This window comes from Schistocerca gregaria, chromosome 5 (assembly GCF_023897955.1).
Source record: "Schistocerca gregaria isolate iqSchGreg1 chromosome 5, iqSchGreg1.2, whole genome shotgun sequence".
Taxonomy (NCBI): Eukaryota; Metazoa; Arthropoda; class Insecta; order Orthoptera; family Acrididae; genus Schistocerca; species Schistocerca gregaria.
This window is the reverse complement of record NC_064924.1, coordinates 380,643,395-380,664,381: the sequence shown is the minus strand read 5'-3', so window position 1 is coordinate 380,664,381 and position 20,987 is coordinate 380,643,395. Positions and strand designations below refer to the sequence as shown.

General features: G+C 43.5%; 1 protein-coding gene and 2 non-coding genes across 3 annotated transcripts in view; 2 read left to right on the top strand and 1 right to left on the bottom strand.

Annotated features, from left to right (window-relative positions):
* LOC126271909 (cytochrome P450 6a2-like) overlaps positions 1 to 7,053 on the top strand; it is a 35,808-nt gene extending 28,755 nt beyond the window's left edge. The window contains exon 4 of the mRNA XM_049974299.1: positions 6,602 to 7,053. Within this exon, the coding sequence (XP_049830256.1) occupies positions 6,602 to 6,774 (173 nt within the window). The 3' untranslated portion in view covers positions 6,775 to 7,053. The remainder of the gene's footprint in view (positions 1 to 6,601) is intronic.
* Positions 7,054 to 10,268: 3,215 nt separating this feature from the next.
* Positions 10,269 to 10,343, bottom strand: Trnat-ugu (transfer RNA threonine (anticodon UGU)). The gene has a single exon. It is a non-coding gene; the product is annotated as a tRNA-Thr (tRNA).
* A 330-nt stretch (positions 10,344 to 10,673) lies between these two features.
* On the top strand, positions 10,674 to 10,748 carry Trnat-ugu (transfer RNA threonine (anticodon UGU)). The gene has a single exon. It is a non-coding gene; the product is annotated as a tRNA-Thr (tRNA).
* The last annotated feature ends 10,239 nt before the right edge of the window (positions 10,749 to 20,987 follow it).

Genomic DNA, 20,987 nt, shown 5'->3' with positions numbered 1-20,987 from the left:
GGTGCCGTGTTCCTTGACTTCAGGAGGTCCTTCGATGCAGTCCGTGCTGTCATATAATGGATAAAATACGAGGTTACCGGATTTGTGACACGGTCCAAGAGGTCCTTGCTGAAACAATTCAACACGTCGGTCTTAACGGAACAAAATAGACAGATGCAAACGTAATTCCAGGAATACCCGAAGAAATTTTGATACGAACATTATCGTTTACAAATGCTCAAATGTTTGTGAATTCCTAAGGGACAAATGTGCAGAGGTCATCGGTTCCTAGACTTACACACTACTTCAGGGAAGTAAGAACGGAAAAGGTTGTTTTAACATTTTCGCATTTTTATCTCATTATAAAATTTGCAATTTTTCGAATAAAATGATATATGTCATTTGTAAACTCACATGAGAAGTATTTTATTTTATTTTTTAAGTATAGTTTACACCGGTTGAAAATCTTAAAATTTTTAAGTGCATTACTTCAAGATCTAATAAAATCGATAGTTTTTTAAATAGATTACTGTGGATTGCTGAGTTATAAAGGTTAAATTATGTGTCTGCATTGGTAGCACTATCAAAAACAGTAAAGTTGAAACAAAGTTTGAGAGACAAGAAACTTTCGGATGGTAAAACTATAAGAGGCAGGCTGACAGACAATATGCTTGATGAACTACAGCAGTATTATGGGATGGACACTAGAAATAATACTGAGGATTTGTTGGAAATGAAGCAGGCAGTATGGGCTACCTTCTTCCACAGACTGTCAACTGATGAAAAACCAGTAAACCACCTTTGCCCTCCAGGAACTGATTCATGGTGCAATTACCGCAATGCCCAGCACTCAAACAGTTCATACAGCCATAATCATTCCATCCCAGCAGCAGTCATGGATATCATAAAACCTATTTACAGAGATCTGGAAAATCCTGAATTACTGGAGAAGTCTCTGCATGATCAGACTCAAAATCTCAATGAGTCGTTCAATAATGTTATATGGACTCGCTTACCAAAAAATGTTTTTCTTGGAATGGTTGTTGGTTGGCTGGCTGTTTTTGGGGAAGGAGACCATACAGCGGGATCATTGGCCTCGTCGGATTAGGGAAGGACGGGGAAGGAAGTCGGCCGTGCCCTTTGAAAGGAACCATCCCGGCATTTGCCTGGAGCGATTTAGAGAAATCACGGAAAAACTAAATCAGGATGGCCGGACGCGGGACTGAACCGTCGTCCTTCCGAATGGGAGTCCAGTGCCTAACCACTACGCCACCTCGCTTGGTTTCTTGGAATGAAGAGACTAAAGGGTGGGGTCGGTGATGGTGTTATTGCTTTTAATGATGACAACATCGGTAGGGTGAAAGTGTTACAGCTTATGGGAATTAATCCTGGAATCTGAATCAGAGAACCTGAACGGATGGACAAGGTTTTCAATGATAAAGCAGAGTATGCAGCACAGTTGGCCACTAAGGAGTCCGGAAAGAATAAAAGAAGAAAAATCTTGGAAAAAGATTGAGAGGATGATATACAGTATGGTGCAGGGTGCTTTTGAGTGACTAAAAACAAAAAAATTAAGCACATATTAAGTGAGTTACAGTCTTTAGAAACTTTAGAAGCCGCTCCTGAACATTTACATTTTCTGTTGCATTTTTCCCTCAATCTCAGGAATAACTTCGAATAGAGTACTCAGATTTTCAGGCAGTAGTAACACACATATCCTAAGTCTATTGAACTAAAAGAACAACGTAGTGTTATGTGTAATTAAAATTATTTGGGATAACGTACAAAAATGTATACAAAATTTTAACTGTGTAATTAAAAAATTGTATTTCCAAAAGCAGTGGATGAAATGCAGTTACATTGTAGTTCAGTAGACGCACAGCATACAGTTTAATGTCCTGTAAAAGTCTCACGTCAATGGCTGCATACAGGGAAGGCAAGTCACTAAATTTAACATTGTCGGGATAGGGCATTCCAACTCTCATTAAGCTAACTTATGCTAAGAACAACAAACACACCCATGTCCCAGGGAGGACTCGAATCTCCAGCGGGAGGGGTCGCACAGTCCGCGACATGGTGCCTCAAACCGCGGGGCCACTCCGCGCCGCGTTATCGTTTACAATATATACAGAATTGATCTAGTGGATAACGTCACAGGCTCCTTGAGGCTGTTTGCAGACGATTGGGTTGCCTGTTCGGAGGTCGCGACTTCAGGGGACTGTAGTGAACTGCAGGAAGATCTGCAGGGATTGACGAATGGTGCAGGGAATGGCAAGTGAGAGTGAACGTAGATAAATGCAACTTGCTGCGCATGCATTTGAGAACTAATTCACGACTTGACAATCACACTATTGGTGACATTGATGGAAACATTAACTTCCGTAAAGTATATAGGAGTATCCATTCTCTCTCCGTCAGAGCATCCCTCGGAAGTCTCAACGGTACCGACCGACTACCGTGTCAGCCACATCGATGAGGTGTGACTAGATGCTGATACGAGGGGGAGAATATGGTTAGCACACCGCCCTCCCGGCCATTATTATGTTTCACCCAATTTTCTCCTTCAAATTCTACAAATGGCTCTAAGCACTATGGCACTTAACATTTGGGGTCATCAGTCCCCTAGACTTAGAACTACTTAAACGTAACTAACCTAAGGACATCACATACATTCTTGCCTGACGCAGGATTCGAACCTGCGGCCGTAGCAGCAGCGCTGTTCCGGACTGAAGCTTCTAGAACAGCTCAGCGACAGCGACCGGCCAAGTTCCTCCTCGATTGGCTTCAGACCAGGGCTGTCACTCAACCAGGTGCTAACTAGCTAAGCTCGACAGTGCGTAATTTCAGTGATATGGGTACCGGTGTTATCACTGTGGCAAAGCCGTTAGTAACCATACGGAGCGACCTTAATTGAAATGATCCGTGGAGCTAACAGTTCGATAAAGAAATGTTAGAGTGAGATTCTTAGCATAAATATTAACGAACAGGAATTAATTCGTGAATGAATTGCCATAAAAAAACACTTTTTCGACCGATTCTTGAGTATTGCACATCAGTTTGGGATCCTTACCAAGTTCAAGTAATAGGGTTGAGCAAAGCATTGCTTCCTCCTACATACGTCTCGCGGATTGATTGCAACGAGTAAATTCGACAAATTACAGCTAATACCGAATTTTGTTGACAGTCGTTCTTCCCACGTGCCTTGCTCGAATGGGAAAGGGATCAATAGAAGTATTCACCGCAACACAACATTACGAATCTGGCGGTGCATAGATGCAGATGCATATTTAGATGTAAATGTATATAGATATGTACGCTCTGTAAACGGGTGCACCGATGAAACACGATTTTCTTCCTTAGCGATCCTGCCTTTCTAATCACATATTTTATCAAATAGTTGTTCCAGAGGCTGTTATATAAAATGAATTGACAGAAGTCATGGGACCTCCTTTTGCCCGGCTATTGGATCAGCTTGAGGTGCCATGGACTCAACCAACTATTGGAAGTCCCCTGCAGAAATATGAGCCATGCTGACTCCATAGCCGTCCGTAATTGCGATAGTGTCGCCAGAGCAGGATTTTGAGCACGAAATGGCCTCTTGATAATTTCCCACAGATATTCGATGGGATTCATGTCGGGCGATTTGGGCGACCGAACTATTCGTTCGAACTGTCCAGAACGTTCTCCAAACCAATGGAGAATAATTGTGGCCCTGTCACATCGTGCATAGTCATCCCTAAAAATTGCGTCGTTGTTTGGGAACAGGACGTCAATGAGTATCTGCAGATGATCTCCAAAGCAGAACATTTTTTTTTTCAATTCAGTGATCGATTAGGTTGGACCAGACAACCTAGTGCGTTGTTGACAACTTGCGTCCATGGCTTCGTGGGGTCTGCACCCATTCAAACCCTACCATCTGCTCTTACTAACTGAAATTGGAACTCATCTGACCAGGATAAGGCTTTCCAGTCGTTTAGGGCCCAGCGGATGTGGTCACGAGCCCAGGAGTGGTGCTGCAGCCGATGTCGTGTTGCTACCAAAGGCACCCCGATCAGTCGTTTGCTGCCACAGCACATTAACGTCAAATTTCGCACCACTGTTCTAACGGAGACTTCATTGTACGCCCCACATTGATTTCTAAGGTTGTTTCGCGCAGTATTACTTGTCTGTTAGCACTAAGAGAACCAGCCCAACGCCGCTCTTCCCGGTCGTTAAGTGTGTGTTATCCGTGGTGAGAGATGGTGCTGCAAATATGGTATTGTCGGCACACTCTTGACACCGTGGATCTCAGAATATTGAATTTCCTAACTACTTCCGAAATACAATGTCCCATTGCTCCAACTACCCTTCCGCGTTCACAGTGTCTTAATTCGTACAGTGGGGCCGTAATCATGTTGCAAACCTTATCACATGAATCACCTGAGTGCAAATGAGAGCTCCGCTAATGCATTGCCCTTTAAACCTTCTGTACGCGTTGCTACCGAAATCTGTACCTGTGGATGTTAGTATTCGTGACTTTTATCACCTCAATGTATTCGTCAGTTATTTTTCTCAGCCTTTGTAATAAACAAGGAATTTTTTCTACGCTGAAAATCGATTCAGCTATTTCAGATGCTGCCTTATACTTACTGACAAGGGAAACTCCACATAGTACCCCACTCAGTTTCAATGGTAATATGGCCCAGTGGATAGCTCAACGAAAACTGAACACAGGTCAAGCATGATAACAGGAATAAGGTGTACTGAACTGTGAAAAAAGAAGCAAAATAGAAACAGTGAACGGTGAACGGTGTTGGACTACAAACCGAAGATCCGTGTTCAGATTCCTCTCGTGCAGCTTTTTTTCATAAAATTGGGAACTTTTCTTCCCGTCATTGGCGTGTCTCTTTTTCCTTCTGTGGTCTGGGCAATTGTCATGCCACACATTGGTTGTAGAGTATGAGTCATGTAGTAAGGATTTATTACAGTCGCAAATAAATGTGATGAATAGTGAGAGCATGCGAGATGCCGAATAGACCTCTCACAGAAATGAAAACAACAAATGAACGGGTGTGAACTACGTTACAACAAAGGAATTCAAAAGTCAAAATTTTCAAAACTGAACGCAAGAGTCATATCATGTGATACTTACGTAGAGCGAAGAGTTGGTAGGTACGTCTGGATGTCCCCTCCTTACAATTCGCTGTTGCAAACTGGCGTTACATCACGACACAGACACAAATCTGAATACAGTGAATAGACGCGGCAATGAGCCGACGGGTAGTTCACAACTTCCTGAAAAGAAAGACATGAGGGCGATTTGAACACGGATCTACCAATTTGCAGTCAAACACCGTGCCCACAGAAACAAAAGGCCATGGCGACAGGGATTTTTTCGATATCACACATCTTCAACGTGGACCATTCATTGATTCTATTTTGCTCCTTTTTTGTAGTTCAGTAAACCTTCGTCTTGTTGTTATCCTTCATCTGTGCTCGTTTTTTGACGAGTTGTCCACTGGACCATCTTACCACTAAAACTGTGTGAGGAGGGGAGGGGAGGGAGGGCTCATTAGGGAGTTTGCCTTGTGACTAGACTGTTGTTCCGTTTCTGCCGTGACGATGTGGATCATTTCGTCCACCGTAACAAATCAGTCCACTCAGACACTGCTGAAAACTTTCCAAGAACTACTGGTGATTTCGTATTCGCGTTTTTCCGGAGTAATTGTGCCAGAAATGTGAACTCATCTGGAGCAAGTAAAATACATGCGTGCCTCTTGCCCAGGTCCTGATGGCCCAAGCGATGGCGACCGACCGCCGTGTCATCCTCTGTGTATGTATGGGGTACGTAGGGGCATATTGTCAGCGCACCACACACCGGGCTGTTTTGTTGACTTTTCAGAGCTTGGAGGCGTTGCTTCTCGTTCAGGTTGCTCCTCAGTTGGCATCAAGAGGTTGTGTGCAATGCTAACCTGTCCCCCTCACCACGAGGAATCTTTGACAGTACCAGGAATCGAATCCAGGTCCTCAGCATTGCAGTCATCCCCGCGAAACACTTATTTACAGAGGAGAACATCTTGACCAAAAGTGTTTCGTGGTAAAATGTTCACGTAAAATGGACTGCACTCATATGTACAACATACTCCGCAAGCCACCGAAAGCAGGGTGGCGAAGTGTACTTTTAGTATCAGTAACTGATCCCCTCTTCCCTGTTCAACTCGCAAATAGTGCATGGTAAGGCTCTGTATTAGCTCTGATAAAGAGTGCTCAAGAATCTGTCAAACACGGCGTGGAAAACCGTGTAACCACACTCACAGTGGCCTGTGTACGAGACCGACGATCGTAATTCCATCCTCCCTCGGAAGCTAGCACTCTGAACTTTATTGTTTATAAGGAATTCGTTGTCGAACACATTATGTTGATTAAAACACTTGTACTATAGGATTTCAGCGTTTATAAACTCCTGATACCTCTCTGTGGCTATAAAGAATGAATACTGGTTCCGTTGACAGAATAGTTTCGAAACTTTTAAAAAGTCTTATGTGAGATGCTGAATATTTTTTTTTATTCGCCACAATACTTCAAGAGTGCTAATATCTAACATTATCTGTAACGAAGTGATGTCTCGCTTATTTTGTTGCAGGTATGCGTTTCGCGTTGATGCAGGTGAAGACGGCGATAGTTCATCTGCTGTCAAACTTTGACTTACTGCCTGTTGGAGACATGAAGCTACGCTTGGCTCCGAACAGCCCAGTGCCGACACCAATTGGCGGAATCAACCTGAGGTTGGAAAGGCGACAAAAGCCTGCGTGCTGAAGACCAGCAGCTGCTACGCTCAGCTCTGCAGAAATGTCTGTTCACATCCGCTGACAAGCGGCTCCAGCATTAGCACTTTTTCGAGATGGAACATTAGCGCCATCTTGTTAATAAGACTGTGTTGTTGAAGATCTTGGCTAGTGACCATTTTCATATTGAAACTCTTATTTTAACAGAAGGTGTCATCCATTTTTCTTCATTTTATGGAGTGTTCATTAAGACTGTTATCACTGTAAATTAGAGTTATTATTTATTTCTCATTAAATATTTGATTGGTAATGCGTGCTTCTTAGTTACCTTGTTGCTTCTGTATGTTACGAAGAAGTGTTGGTGTCTTTTCCTAACTTGAAACCTAGTCTACTTAGCTACCTGCTGTTTCTACAATCAACTGTTTCAATCAAGAACAGAGTCGGAATGTTTCCTGATGGTGTGCCATTCTGAACATCAATAGTGATCACGTTGGCATCCATATATGTTTATGTCTCCACAGCTTATTAATATGAAACTTTAGAAAACCATCACAACTTTTAACTTATGTGGATTTCATTACCCATTGAAAGTTTCATTCTATACGAACATCGTCAGGTGCCCTGCAATTCAACAAGACAGATGTTAGGTAAAAATCTACTAAAACGTGCCAGAAGCAGATCATACTCTGCCGGAAAACATAAGTACACCTGGAAACACGGCGTCGGTTTCGATCCGATGACGGCATAGGCAACCTAGCGGACAGTAGATGCTCATAGCCCTCTGGTGATGAGCCATCTGTGGAATGCCATAAGGAAGGCTCATAGCCAGAGGACTTAACGTGAAGCACACGTGAAACAAGCAGGCTGAGATGTCATGGAAACGCACTAATGTTTCCTGCAGCCAACTTGGCGAGTTTGAAAGGCGTCAAATGATGGTCCTCCGAGTAATGGGATGGTCTTTCGGAGAATTGCCACACACGTTGGACGTGCTACGCCGGTTGTGCAATGACTCTGGTATCAGCCGTCTCGTGAACAATCTCACACCTGCAGACGAGGTTCTGGACGTCCACGCAGAATAGACGCCTGCCAGGATTGTCGTATTGTAAGGGCAGCGTGGCGGATCGTACAGCTACCACAGCAGAGATAAGAAGCTTGTGAGCCAATACCTGTCAACACGATGCGTTGCGAACTCGTTATTTTCGCTGGGACTACAGGCACGCACACCTCTAGCGAGTCTACGTGTACAGCTCGCCTAGTGCCAATAGAGAATCACTTGGAGTAGCGCGCAATTGTCTGCAACATTGGAAGCAGACTCTCCCTGCACGCACGTAATGGTCGTTTGCGTGTATAGCATAGACCGGGTAAGCCCTATCGCATAGAGTGCATTCGTCCAAGACAAACTGACCCCATTCCGGGCCTTACGGTCTGGGATGCGATAAGCTACAACTCCAGTTCACGTTGAGTGTTTCTGTTTGGGACGCTAATATTGTTAGATCCGTTCTTTTGCATTTCTTGCAACAAGAAGGTGATTTGTTGTTCGAACAGAATCGTGCTCACCACTTACAGCCCGTGAAACTGAACGTGCTTTGCAAGACATGTCTCCAATCAAGTACCTGTGGGATATGGTGGGACGAGAAGTATCTCTTGAGGCTCGTCAACCAATAACTCTCGCATAACTACGTAAACACGTCGAACAGGCGTATCCCATGACATTATTCGCCACCTGCATGATCAACTGGGTAAGAGTCAGCGCCTGCGCTGCCACCTGTGGAGGCTATACCACTTGCTGGAATGGGTGTTTCAGCTCGGGCGATACCTGGAACCTCAGACCAGCTTGTACTACTGACGTATAAAAGTAATCATATCATGTACTCCACATGCGCTGCTGCAACAATAAATCTTAAGTGAACTGGAAACCCATTAACGGATGTTCTGATATTTTTCCGGCAGTGTATGTAGCTGTCACAGCCAATATTCACCAACAGTATTTGTAAATAATACGAAGTGACAGAAACATTGAAATGCACAGTCACCCAAGAAAGCAGGCCGGAGTGGCTGTGCGGTAGTAGGCGCTACAGTGTGGAACCGCAAAACCGCTACGGTCGCAGGTTCGAATCCTGCCTCGGTGATGGATGTGTGTGATGTCCTTAGGCTAGTTAGGTTTAAGTAGTTCTAAGTTCTAGGGGACTGATGACCTCAGAAACTGAGTCCCATAGTGCTCAGAACCATTTTGAACCCAAGAAAACGTTGAAAGGCACATCTCGCAATATGACATGTACAACGCTTCACTTTGTTGGCTGTACTTGACGTAAGCACAGGAAGAAGTATACTGATGCGCTAAATCTTAATGAACACGTCCTCAATAGCTTCTTTGTCTGTCCTCGGAACGAAATACACCCCTGATTCTACGTATCAGGGATCCAACAGATTGTTGATAGGTTTGTGGAGGTATATAGCATTAGATGTCTATGTACAGATCACGTAATTCGAGAAAATAACTGCCCGATAACTTGCACACACTGTAATGGCGCCTGATAGCTACCCAGATGGATTTCATAGGATTTACATCAGGTGGATTTGGTCGCCAAGACATAGACATCAACGTGGGTTCTGGCACTGCGACATGGACAATCGTAGTGCTGAAAGAAGACATCGCCGTCGGAGAAGACGTGAAACATGAACGGATGCAGATGGTTCGAAGTTGTCAGCGTGACTTCGAGTGCTAGCACAGGTCTCATGCAAGCGCTGGAGAATGTTTCTCTAACGTAGTACTGCTCCCACCAGCCTGTATCCGTGGCGCGCTGCACGTTTCGAGCCGCCGATAATTTCGAGACGGCGCTTTTGGAGACAATCATCGCCCTAGTGTGGCAAAAACGTGAGTCATCCGAAGAACCGACACGTTGCCATTGATCGACAGTCGAATCGCGATGGTCCCGTGCCCACTGCATTCGTAATTGACGACGTCATTGGGTCAACATGTGAACAGGTAGTGGTGGTTTCTGCGGAGCTCCGTGTTCAACAATGTGAGATTAACGATGTGCTCGAAACACTTGAACGAGCACCAGCATTGTGCTCTTTCTGCAGAGATGCCACAGATCACCATCTATGCTACTTTACGGAGCAGACAAGCCTCCCAACCTCACGATCTGTGGAGAGTCGTGGACGGCCAACCATTTAGCTTCTAGTGGCAGTTTCTCTGTCCTATCAATTTCCGTAGATGGTCACAACAATACGACGTCACTTTCGATACTCTCATCGTTTTAGCGACAGTCATAATAATCTGCACATTGTCGAAGTCGCATATGTGAATGGATTTACCTATTTGCAGCCCTGATCTTCGCAAGGGTGGCCCTCGTCCGTGTCTGCTCCGCTTACATACTTTTGTTACCCCATCACGTGTCCGCAACGCCACTAGGTGCCATCCAACATCTCGCTAGGCAGTAGTCTTAATGAAATGATAATTAAATGGACACCCTAGCTGCAAACAGGCGTTGATGTATTTCATTAGGGACATGTTGAAATGTGTGTCCCGACCGGGACTCGAACCCGGGATCTCCTGCTTACATGGCAGACGCTCTATCCATCTGAGCCACCGAGGGCACAGAGGATATCGCGACTGCAGGGACGTGTCCCTTGCGCGCTCCCCGTGAGACTCACATTCTCAACATGTCCACACCTCTACATTCGACTGCGCCTAAGAAATGTTTGCCCATCATACTCATTACTCGTGGCAGATTAATCTACCAAGTCCCGTACAAGTTCGGACATAGTGTGTGCGTTCGCACAGGAAGGTCAATGGCCGGGAAGCCATATTTTAACTATACATGACGATAGTGCCTGTTCCCGAAAGAAGTGGTGTGGATATGCTGGGAATGTGGGTCTCACGGGGAGCGTGCAAGGGATAAGCCCTGCAGTCGCGCTAGGCTCTATGCCCTCGGTGGCTCAGATGGATAGAGTGTCTGCCATGTAAGCAGGAGATCCCGGGTTCGAGTCCCGGTCGGGGCACACATTTTCAACATGTCCCTAATGAAGTACATTAACGCCTGTTTGCAGCTAGGGTCTCTATTTAATTATCATTTCATTTCTAGCAAAGCTGCATGGTCATCTACGGTAACTGTTCTTTCGGGAACAGATACTATTGTCATGTATAGTAGTCTTAATGTTTTGCCTGAACACTGGATGTGCTGCGCACCAAGAGAAGTGCAGGTATCTACTGGGCTGCATATGCAGGGCTGATCAACGAAAGAAGTAAACACGTAACTGCTTTTTATATATCAAGTGCAACATATGGATTTAAGGCATCGTAATCGTTACAAACAAAGATAATGACTTAAAGTTCGAGAATGTAACTTAATTAATATACATACGCAGAAGCGCAGCTGAAAGCTGAAATGCAAAATTACAATAATTACCCCACAAACGCCAAACGAAATTTATACAGGAACGAATTACAGATTTGACAGTGAAGTAATAAATAAACTGTGAAGCTTTTTAACATTTTATAATAACGGGAAATGAATTATGTAAAAAATTGGAAAAACCACAGCACATAATTGTAACAGCTTGTGATTCTCATAGGTCACAACTGTAGCCACACTACCAAATGTTCTTGCAACTACACATCGGCCAACGGCATTAGATAATCAATTAAGGGCGTGTGAAAGAGCAAACAATAATTAATGTACAGTAACGAAATTTCGGGAATACATTTGTCTAGCTAACATATTTAAGTGGGCAACATTGCAAAGTCACAAGTTAACACAAGTGAGAAATAATCCACTGCAAATGTGAACTGCTGATACATTGATAACCTGTGTAACCCCCAGAATATAGAATGTAAGCATGCAAACGTGCAAATATTGTGTCATACAGGTGCGACATGTCAGTTTGAGAGATTGAATTCCAAGCCTGTTGAACCTCGTCGGCCAATAAAAGGGTGGTTAATAGTGTTTGTGGATGGTCCTGGGGTTGTCGTTCTGTTACGTCGGATATGTGCTCGATTGGAGACATGTTCGGTGATTGAGCAGAACAATGTAACATGGCTACACTGTGTAGAGCTCTGTTTATGTCCATCTATTCAGAGATGGTGTGGGAGCTCGGCTGTTAAGTACAGAATGTCAAATCAAACTACTTTCTACCGTCTAAATTTCCAAATTCTTATTTCATCGAGCTACCATCTTCGGCGATATATTACTCCATCATCAGACCCACAGACCGACGCACAGAAAGATCCCAACCTGGGTTCCGGTCAAAATACATGTCAGCATTCAAAGACTGGTGTCTGGAGATTTTTGAGACAGCGAACACTTCAAACATCACCTACCGAGTCGGCACTGCATGTCCCAAGCACATGCTCCAACTAACATTCCACGTTCAAAGTCTCTTAATGCCCATCGTGCTTCCATAATCACGTCGGAAACGTTTTCACATGAGTACAAGTGACATTTCTACCAACGTACCGTGATTTTATTGCTTGTGTATGCAGAATTACCACCATCTGTCCATGTGCATATCGCTATCCCATGACTTGTCACCTCACTCAGTGTCCATCTACTCAGTTTGACCTGAACGAACTGGCAAAACGGGAATGAGTATTTTGCAATAAGCCGTGGTCGAACATGTCATGTTAGTAGTCTTCCGTCGTAGCTTCACTCAGGGGCTCACATTTTCTTCTTGATTCTGGCACCCTTAAGAAGGGTCTGGTTGGCATACGAACATGTCCCTAAGGAAGCCAGCTGTTTCGGCAGGTACTTTTGCACAGCTACTTGCATATGGGGACGAACTAATTTCGGAATCATAGTTGAAAAATGCCAGCCTTAATCCATGAATGAACTAGTAAGTCGTAGTTTTCTATTGCACTCACAACCTGTCAACGTCACCACCTTCCTTGGTCTGACAGCCGTATAGGTAAAGAGCACTACAGTGGTTTCTGCGGCAGTAGATGCCAATTGCCTTTTAGCGACTGTATGGACAAGCCCACGATCGCCTGATCCTGTTACCAATCTAGTAAAAGACGACCGCTATGGGGAATAACTTTATGGCTTTTTTCTCAAAAGGTAGATTTGATCATTGTTAAGCTCGCTGTTTCTCCACCTCTGCACTTCCTTTTCCACAAGTAGGTTCATGGAAGGTTATGGCGGTTATTTATATTCCTGAACCAAGAAGTGAAGTGATTTCCATCAATTGTGCTCTTGTGTCCCGACATTGTATTTCTGTTTGGTTACGAAATCCTCGTGCTTCTAAAATAAACCGTACCTTCATCAGGCAGACTAGTCTGCCCGTACATCGCTGTACTCCACGGCAGGGAGCAGCCAGGCGGGTGCCCCGTGGCACACTCCCACTTCCACAGCGTTCACTACATGTCGCTTCACTGCACCTGGTCGTTCATCTATCTGCACGTAGCGTCACCGTACCAAAACTGCCTAGCACTCATACAAGAGCAGTGCGTTGATACAACCCTCACACGGCCTTATATTCGACGGCCTTACCCCACCTTACTGGGAGGGAGTATATGCTCGTATGGTACCACTGCACCTGTCGACATCAGAGCCAACGTCTTGCTGCATCATAACCTCCTCATCAACCGCGTATTTCTCCCGTGGATTGTCTGCTTCGTTGGCCCAAACAGACGGAAACTGGGAGGTGCGAGATCCGACTGTAGAATGTATAAGGAAGAACAGGCCAATGAAGTTTTGTGAACTCTTCTCTGGTTCGCAGACTTCTGTGGGTCCTTACGTTCTAATGGAAAAGGACAAGCTCACTTGCGAATCACGCACAGGAACACACGGATCGGAGGCGAATTGTTATAGACAACGTATTTTGTCCGTGCGTGTTGTTAGTGACGTATCCATCGAGACCGCATTGGCGGAAATTCCAACTGCTACCATTATGTTTGTAGTAAAAGTGAAGATTGACAAAAATATGTAGAACTTGTTGGTGGTACGCAAGAGTCCAACACCTGAAGAGGCTGATATTTTGAAAATCTGAACTTTAAGTTGAAATTTTTTGTTTTTTTGTGTTTTTCATCTCGCATAGTGTGAGGACATTAGTTTTTACCAGACACTCGTTTACAATCCATGTTTGATAATTGAAAGCCCTTACATTTGAAAAGAAAGAGAAATAAACCTTCATTCGTTAAACATAAGTTTTCATCCCCGCGTTATAATTTACTTAGTACGAACTTCTAGTAAGTAATTTTAGAAAAGGAAAGAATTTAGAAAGGAAAGTAAAACTTACAGTTCCGTCACTGCCGATTTGTTTCCTGTTCGTTGTGATGAGCCCATGTTTCATCGCCTGTGACGATTCTCGACAAAAAAAATTGTCACTATAAGTCTCGTAACTTACGATAGATTCCGCAGAGGTAGTCCTTTGATCCTCTTTATGGTCTTCTGTTATACGATGAGAAAACCAGCGGGTACACACCTATGAGAACCCCAACTGGTGGAGAGTGAATCAGTGACACCAACAGAAACATCCAGTTGTGTAGCGAGATGTTTGGTTGTGATCTGTTGGTCACCTCGATTACGAGTAAGAGTGTCCACACGTTCCGTCACTATAGGAGAGGCAGCTGTGTGGAACCAGCCGGCACTCGGAACATTGGATAGATTTGCGCGACCTTGTTACAATGATTATTCACGTCTCTTCAAACGACTCAAGGTGCTTTTGTTCACTACCAGAGCTAAATGACAACTCTCTGTTTGGAAAGCACAACAGTTACAGACGCCATTTTGATGGCAACGTGTATCACCGCCCACTATCGGAACTTCTAGAATCTGTAGAGGCTGAAGCGGGAACATTCCACGATGTATCACAACCGAACTTGGCCGAGAAAAAAAATGGTGTTGCATTACTTATTGAACGCACCTCGTAAATCTGTTAAACTACTTTAATCCTGGCATACTATTTATTATGCCCGCTTACCACCTTTTGTCTTGTTCCAGCGGCTGGAAACTACGTTTTCCCAGTTGTTTTACTGCCCTAAGGAATACGCTCAACAGAATAACTGTCGCCAATGTATGAGTTCCTTCTCCAGTCTTATACTTTTCACTGCGAGCATTATTAGCTTCTCTTTGCGTGCCAAAGTTACTTACCCGAGTTGAAGCAACACTCGCTGTTACAGCTACTCCCAGCGGAAACATCACCTGCTATTTCGCGCACGAGTCGCTTATCCCAATATGGTTCCTGAATCACTTCGGGAATCAACCCGAAACGCAAAGTATATGTTTGGCCTCGCTGCCTGTTATCATAACTGTGCGGAATGCTTTTCTAATTGTAAATCCATCTCTGTGATATAACATCGCCAGTCATCCCATGGGCACATGCTGACGAATGTAGATGTCATTTATAACAAAGCTACTAAGACAGACAGAAAAACTGTTAGCTATTTTGGTTTTATTTGCGATTACTATTTACGAATAACTTTGCTCATTTTGAGAATACACCCACATACTACTGTTCATATAAGATATATCAAATTTGATGTATAATTCTGGTGAATTAAATTATAATGAATATAATTTTGTCTTCTTATGAGACTCCGCCCTTCCAGAACATTTCTTAATTGATATTGACAATCTCGTCCTCCTCCGCACTTACAGAATCCACTCATGAGAATAAACCGGTCTCTGACATAACACATGTATGGAGACATTACCGGCCCATGTCTCTGCACACACCTTTAGACACACAAGCAACTTTAAAGCCACGCAACAGTTCCTCATCCTGTGCGCGGCTTGGGCACCACTTGGCAGTACTGTACGGTCCCGTGTAAAATTAAGCGGGTCTAATGCTTCTTGATAGCTGAAGATAGCGAAACCAAATCAGAAATTTTAAATTTCCAGTTTAAGAAGTCGTTCACGCAGGAGAATCGTACAAACATTCCGTCGTTTGACTACCGCACTGAGTCCCATATGGACGACATAGTAATAAGCATCCAAGGCGTACACAAACAATTGCAATAGTTGAAAACAAATAAGTCACCACGTCCAAATGGAATTGGAATTCGATTTTACAGACAGTTCTCTATAGCAATGGCCCCTTACTTATCTTGCATTTATTGCGAATCTCTCGTCCAGAGCAGAGTCCCAAGCACCTGGAAAAAAGCGCAGGAGACTCCTGTTATAAGAAGGACAAAAGAACGGACCCACAGAATAACAGACTAACATGCTTAACAGCGATTTGTTGCACAGTCTTGAACGTATTGAGTTTGAATGCAATGAATTTCCTAGAGACCAAAAAGTTGAGTCTGCAAATCAGAAAGGTTTCAGAAAGCATCGACCGTGTGAAACTAAGTTTGCCCTTTCCTCATATTATATACAGAGGGGTCCAAAAAAATGTATCCACTTTTTAAAAAGTCCATAACTGGCAAACTAATTGACAGAGTTGTCTTATCTTTGGTAGGGTAAGAGTTTTTAGTTACGGCAATCGCAACACAAAAGTTGTATTGCGTTATTTTGTTTTGTCAGATGACAGTCGCCAGATAGTCAGTGTTTTGTTCTTAGTTGCACCTTGTTACTTGAGTAAACATGGCTGGCACAATACTTACATTCGAAGAAAGGAAGTCAGTTTTAAAGTGGTATTTTAAGCAGGAAAACATTAATGAGGTTCAACGGCAACGTCGAAATGAGTATCAAACAGAGTCACCGACACTTTTAACGATTCGTCGCAGTCGAGACAAATTTGAAACCGAAGATGTACACAAACAACTATCTGGACGACATGTAACAGTAACAAGTCCATCTAACTCCCGTCGTGTGTTACAACAATTCACTCACTCACCACAGAAGTCTGCGAGACAGTGTGCCCGTGAAAGTGGAGTGAGTCGCTCAAGTGCTCGGCGAATTTTGAAGTCAGCAAAGTGGAAGTGTTACATCACACGATTGTTACACGCAATGAACGAGGACGACCCAGATCGAAGAATGGAGTACTGCAAGTGGTTTATTAACATGGTGCGTAACGATGAAGAGTTTGCAGAGATGATTGTGTGGTCTGACGAGGCACAGTTCAAACTCAATGGTAAAGTCAATCGTCACAATTGCATCTACTGGGCCGCCGAAAATCTGAACCACCGTGTAAACAAAGCCGTGAATTTGCCAGGAGTAAATGTGTGGTGTGGGTTGTCTTACGAGGCTTGATTGGGCCATTCTTCTTTGACATCACAGTTACCGGAGAGGTGTACCTTCAGAAGCTTCAGTCATACATTTTACCTGCCATCCGAGACTTGTATGGAGACGGAAGAGTTTACTTTTAACAGGATGGTGCCCCAGCCTACTACCAAAATAGTGTTAGGGCGTATCTCGACGAAAATCTACCAGGAAGATGGATAGGCCATAGAGGTGCTGTGGAGTACCCACCACGTTCCCCAAACTTAACTCCTCTGGACTTTTACCTGTGGGGTACACTAAAGGATGTCGTTTATCGACAAAAGCCACGCACATAGGATGAACTTCGAGAATCCATCGTAAATTCATGTCCAAATATCCAACTGAACACTTTGCAGTCAGTAGTTAGTGCTGCAGTTCGGCACCATCGTTTGTGTGTGGGTGTTAATGGTGACAATTTCGAACACCTTGTAAGGTGTCAGGCAAATCCAACACCTTCCATGCAAACCCTGACATTATAAGCAAATCCAGTAGTATGTCACAGAGCTCCGAATAAATCGTAACATTAAATTAACCAAAGTAATACGAGTAACGAGTGAGCAAATGGAATACCACAGACTAACACAAGAATACCTAAATGCATGTCGTACCTTCCCACCAAGAGATCGACGCAGTTCCGAGGGGAGGAACGAGAACAGAAGCCGAGAGCAGAACAGTGTTAAGCTAGAAGGCCCTACGATAAGGGATGGACTGGACACCCACGTCGCCAGCTAACCACTAGAGCCTCACCACCCGCACGTTTTAGCGTGAGACTTTTTCGCGTCTCTGTTACGTCAAGGACCACCCCCCAGCCCATGTTAAAAGCTAGAGCCCTCCAGAAAAACAGTATAGATCTTACGATAACACAAAAAGGGCCACTACCACTCGCAAGTTTTAGCGTGAGATTTTTTCGCGTCTCAGGTACGTCAAGGACCACTCCTCAGCCCATGTTAAAAGATAGAGCCCTCCAGAACAACAGTATAGATCTTCCGATAACGCTAAAAGGACCACACCAGCTGCAGGTTTCAGCGTGAGAGTTTTTCGCGTCTCTGTTACGTTGCAAACTTTAAAAACATTGCCCCACCACGAAAAGTATAACGTTTCTCATTGGATAGACAGAATTTTTGTAGGCGGAGCTTAAGGTTAACATTGAGACCCTGATTGGTCAGATGAAAACGCAGCCAGATAGTTTTTTTTTTAAACCAACTTCGGTAAATTGTAGTAAGGAGAAGTTAGGAGACTTGCTTCTGAGATGGCGAGGTGAGCGGAGCTGTGCTGCCCGCCACTGCACTGACGCTGCCTAAACACCGACAAGGTAATGAACGCACGCGATGCCGCATTTTTGAGCGCATAAGGCTTCACTCAGAACTGCAGAAGTCTCATCTGTTACACACCCTTTTTACGTAATACTAGTGTCGATCGTTAATTAAAACTCATGGTGTTCACATATGCCACTTGAATTAAAGATCTGAAACGCGATGATTTTTCTGGTATATAGTTATTGAGAAGCCGCATCAGCCACTGTAATTTACGACAAGTTAGATAAGTAATTAAAGATAATCGAGTGTCACTGTAGACCATTTTGATAGTTTTCTCTCTTGTGAAACATAATGTAAACCTAGATTATAGATGTGATATGGCATTGATCATCCTTCGATCCATTGTAGAACTTGGAAACCCACTCAGGGAATATTCGTTTGCATTTTTGTTGAACGCAGTTGGTTTTTACCATCCTGTATTAAAACATTTCCTTTTATCAATAGTGCAATTTATAAACGATGTTTTGTGAGTAGAATAAAATTTCCAATGGTAAATGTAACTGCTTTTTCGACGTTATTTTACCAGCTAACTAAAAATAGGAAAGCCTTGAACCCCTTCCACTAAATTCAGTTAGTATTAAGATTCTTTTACAGGGAGTGCAGTGGAGCTGACGCTGAGATCATTAAGTATTTGGTTATATCAACACTAGTCTCACTTAACTCTTCTGAATTCTACATGTCATGTGTGGTCTGGCGTCTCCCAGGTTCAAACTAGTTAATTCCCTAAAAAACACGCTCAGAGCGTCGTTGCGCGAAAGTGGTAGGGAGACACGATATAGAACAAACAGACACCACCATGAATGTTTAGAACCTATAGAGATATTTTAAGTTGGACTTCAAGCTACACTTTCACCAAAAATGAGACAAGTCCCTCAATTAGTTTGCAAGTTATGGACTTTTAAACAATGGATTCTTTTTTTTTTTTTTTGTCCCCTCTGTATTACGAACAATGAATGAACGGCAACAGGCGAACTCCGTATTTCTAGATTTCCAGAAAGCATTTGACATGGTGCCCGACTGCCAACTGTTAATGAACATACGAGCATTTGGAATAGGTTCCCAGACACGGGAGTGATCCTAACACTTCTTAAGCAATAGAATCCAGTGTGTTGTCCTCGAGAGCGAGTGTTCAGAGGCATGGGCATTGGCAGGAGTGACCCAGGGAAGTGTGATAGGACAGCTGCCCTGGCGGGCTGTTGCGTTATTAGCTCATGATGTTGCGGTGTACGTGAAAGTGTCGAAGATGCGTCACTGTACGAGGATACAAGCTGACTCAGACAAAATTTCTAGTGAGTGTGATATATCACAGGTGGCACTAAATGTTGAAAAAACGTAAGTTAATGCAGATGATTAGGGAGAGCAAAAACGTAATGTTCAGATACAGCATTAGTAGTGGCCTGCTTGACACAGCCACATCGTTTAAATGTCTGGCCGTTGGGCTGCAAGGCGATATGAAATAGAACGAGCATCTGAATATTCACACAGGGAAGGCAAATGGTGGACTTTGGTTTATTGGGAGAATTTTCCTAAAATGTGGATCATGTGTAAAGGAGACCACATATAGCAAGCTTGTGTGACCTACTCTTGAGTATTGCTTGAGTGTTTGGGATCCAGTCAAGGTCTGATTAAAGGAAATCATCGGAGCAATTCAGAGACACGGTAATAGATTTGTTACCGATAGTTTCGAACAAGACTCATAAGTTACGGATATGCTTTGGGAACTGAACTGGGGATCGGTGGAGGGAATTCGACGTACTATTAGAGAAACACTATAGATCCTACTGCTGCCAACATACATATCTCGTAAAGACTGCGAAGATAACAATGGGGAATTAGGGCTCATATGGAGACATATAGATGGTCGTTTTTTGCTCGAATGCAGCACCTTGACAACATGGCGACAAAGCAATGATAGTGTTTTTGGGTGTTGGAATATGACAGACGTTTATCTATTAGAACAGTGCAGCTTGTATTCAGAAGTAATTATGGAAAATCCTCTGAAATTGTGCTGTATGAAGGAAAATCGCCGAAGGTGAATGCTTTCTGTGAAATATCAAAAACGAAGCTGTATTGGCCGTTTTTCTGTTGTGATGAGACTGTGACGGATATCTTTTATATCTTTTACCTTGAATGCTTCAGTTTGTAAAGTTATGTGTGTAACGTTCTTCAATACGAATGAAATAACAAACTTAACGATTACGTTGAATGAAGTCACATCTGTGGAATGGATAAAGATCTCGAATTGTCATGTGGCGTGCTGTAACTGCAAATGGAGCGCTTACTCTGTGTTATTGTTAGCAAAACTTTACACGAACCGATTGGGCAATGCAACTCCCAATACCAATAATGAAATGCAGTCACTGCAAAATACATTCAGCCCCTTAGGCATTGAACCATCTGGCCCTGTTCAAAACTGGTAACTTTGGTCCCTGTGCACATAACAAATAAAGTATCTTACCTCTAGAGCAGCCACGGTGGAACGCGATGTACTCTGTACTCTCATAAAAAAAATGAATGCTAGCTACAGGCTCGGCAGTGTGCAACGCTGGCCATAATAGTTGAAATGCACATGAAGTTCTTTTGGCTGATAAACGAGAACATTTAAGAAAATCCTACTTCCTTAAAAAAAAATATATGAACTGGACTGGGAGGCAGTACTGATTATGGCGAATTATTAACTAACAGTTGTGTTTTTCTTTTTCGCAAAGTTGCATTGCAAGTTAAGTTTGTGTTTTCAAAAACATCTGACAACTGAAGCTGCATTACTCACAACTGATTCACAAACA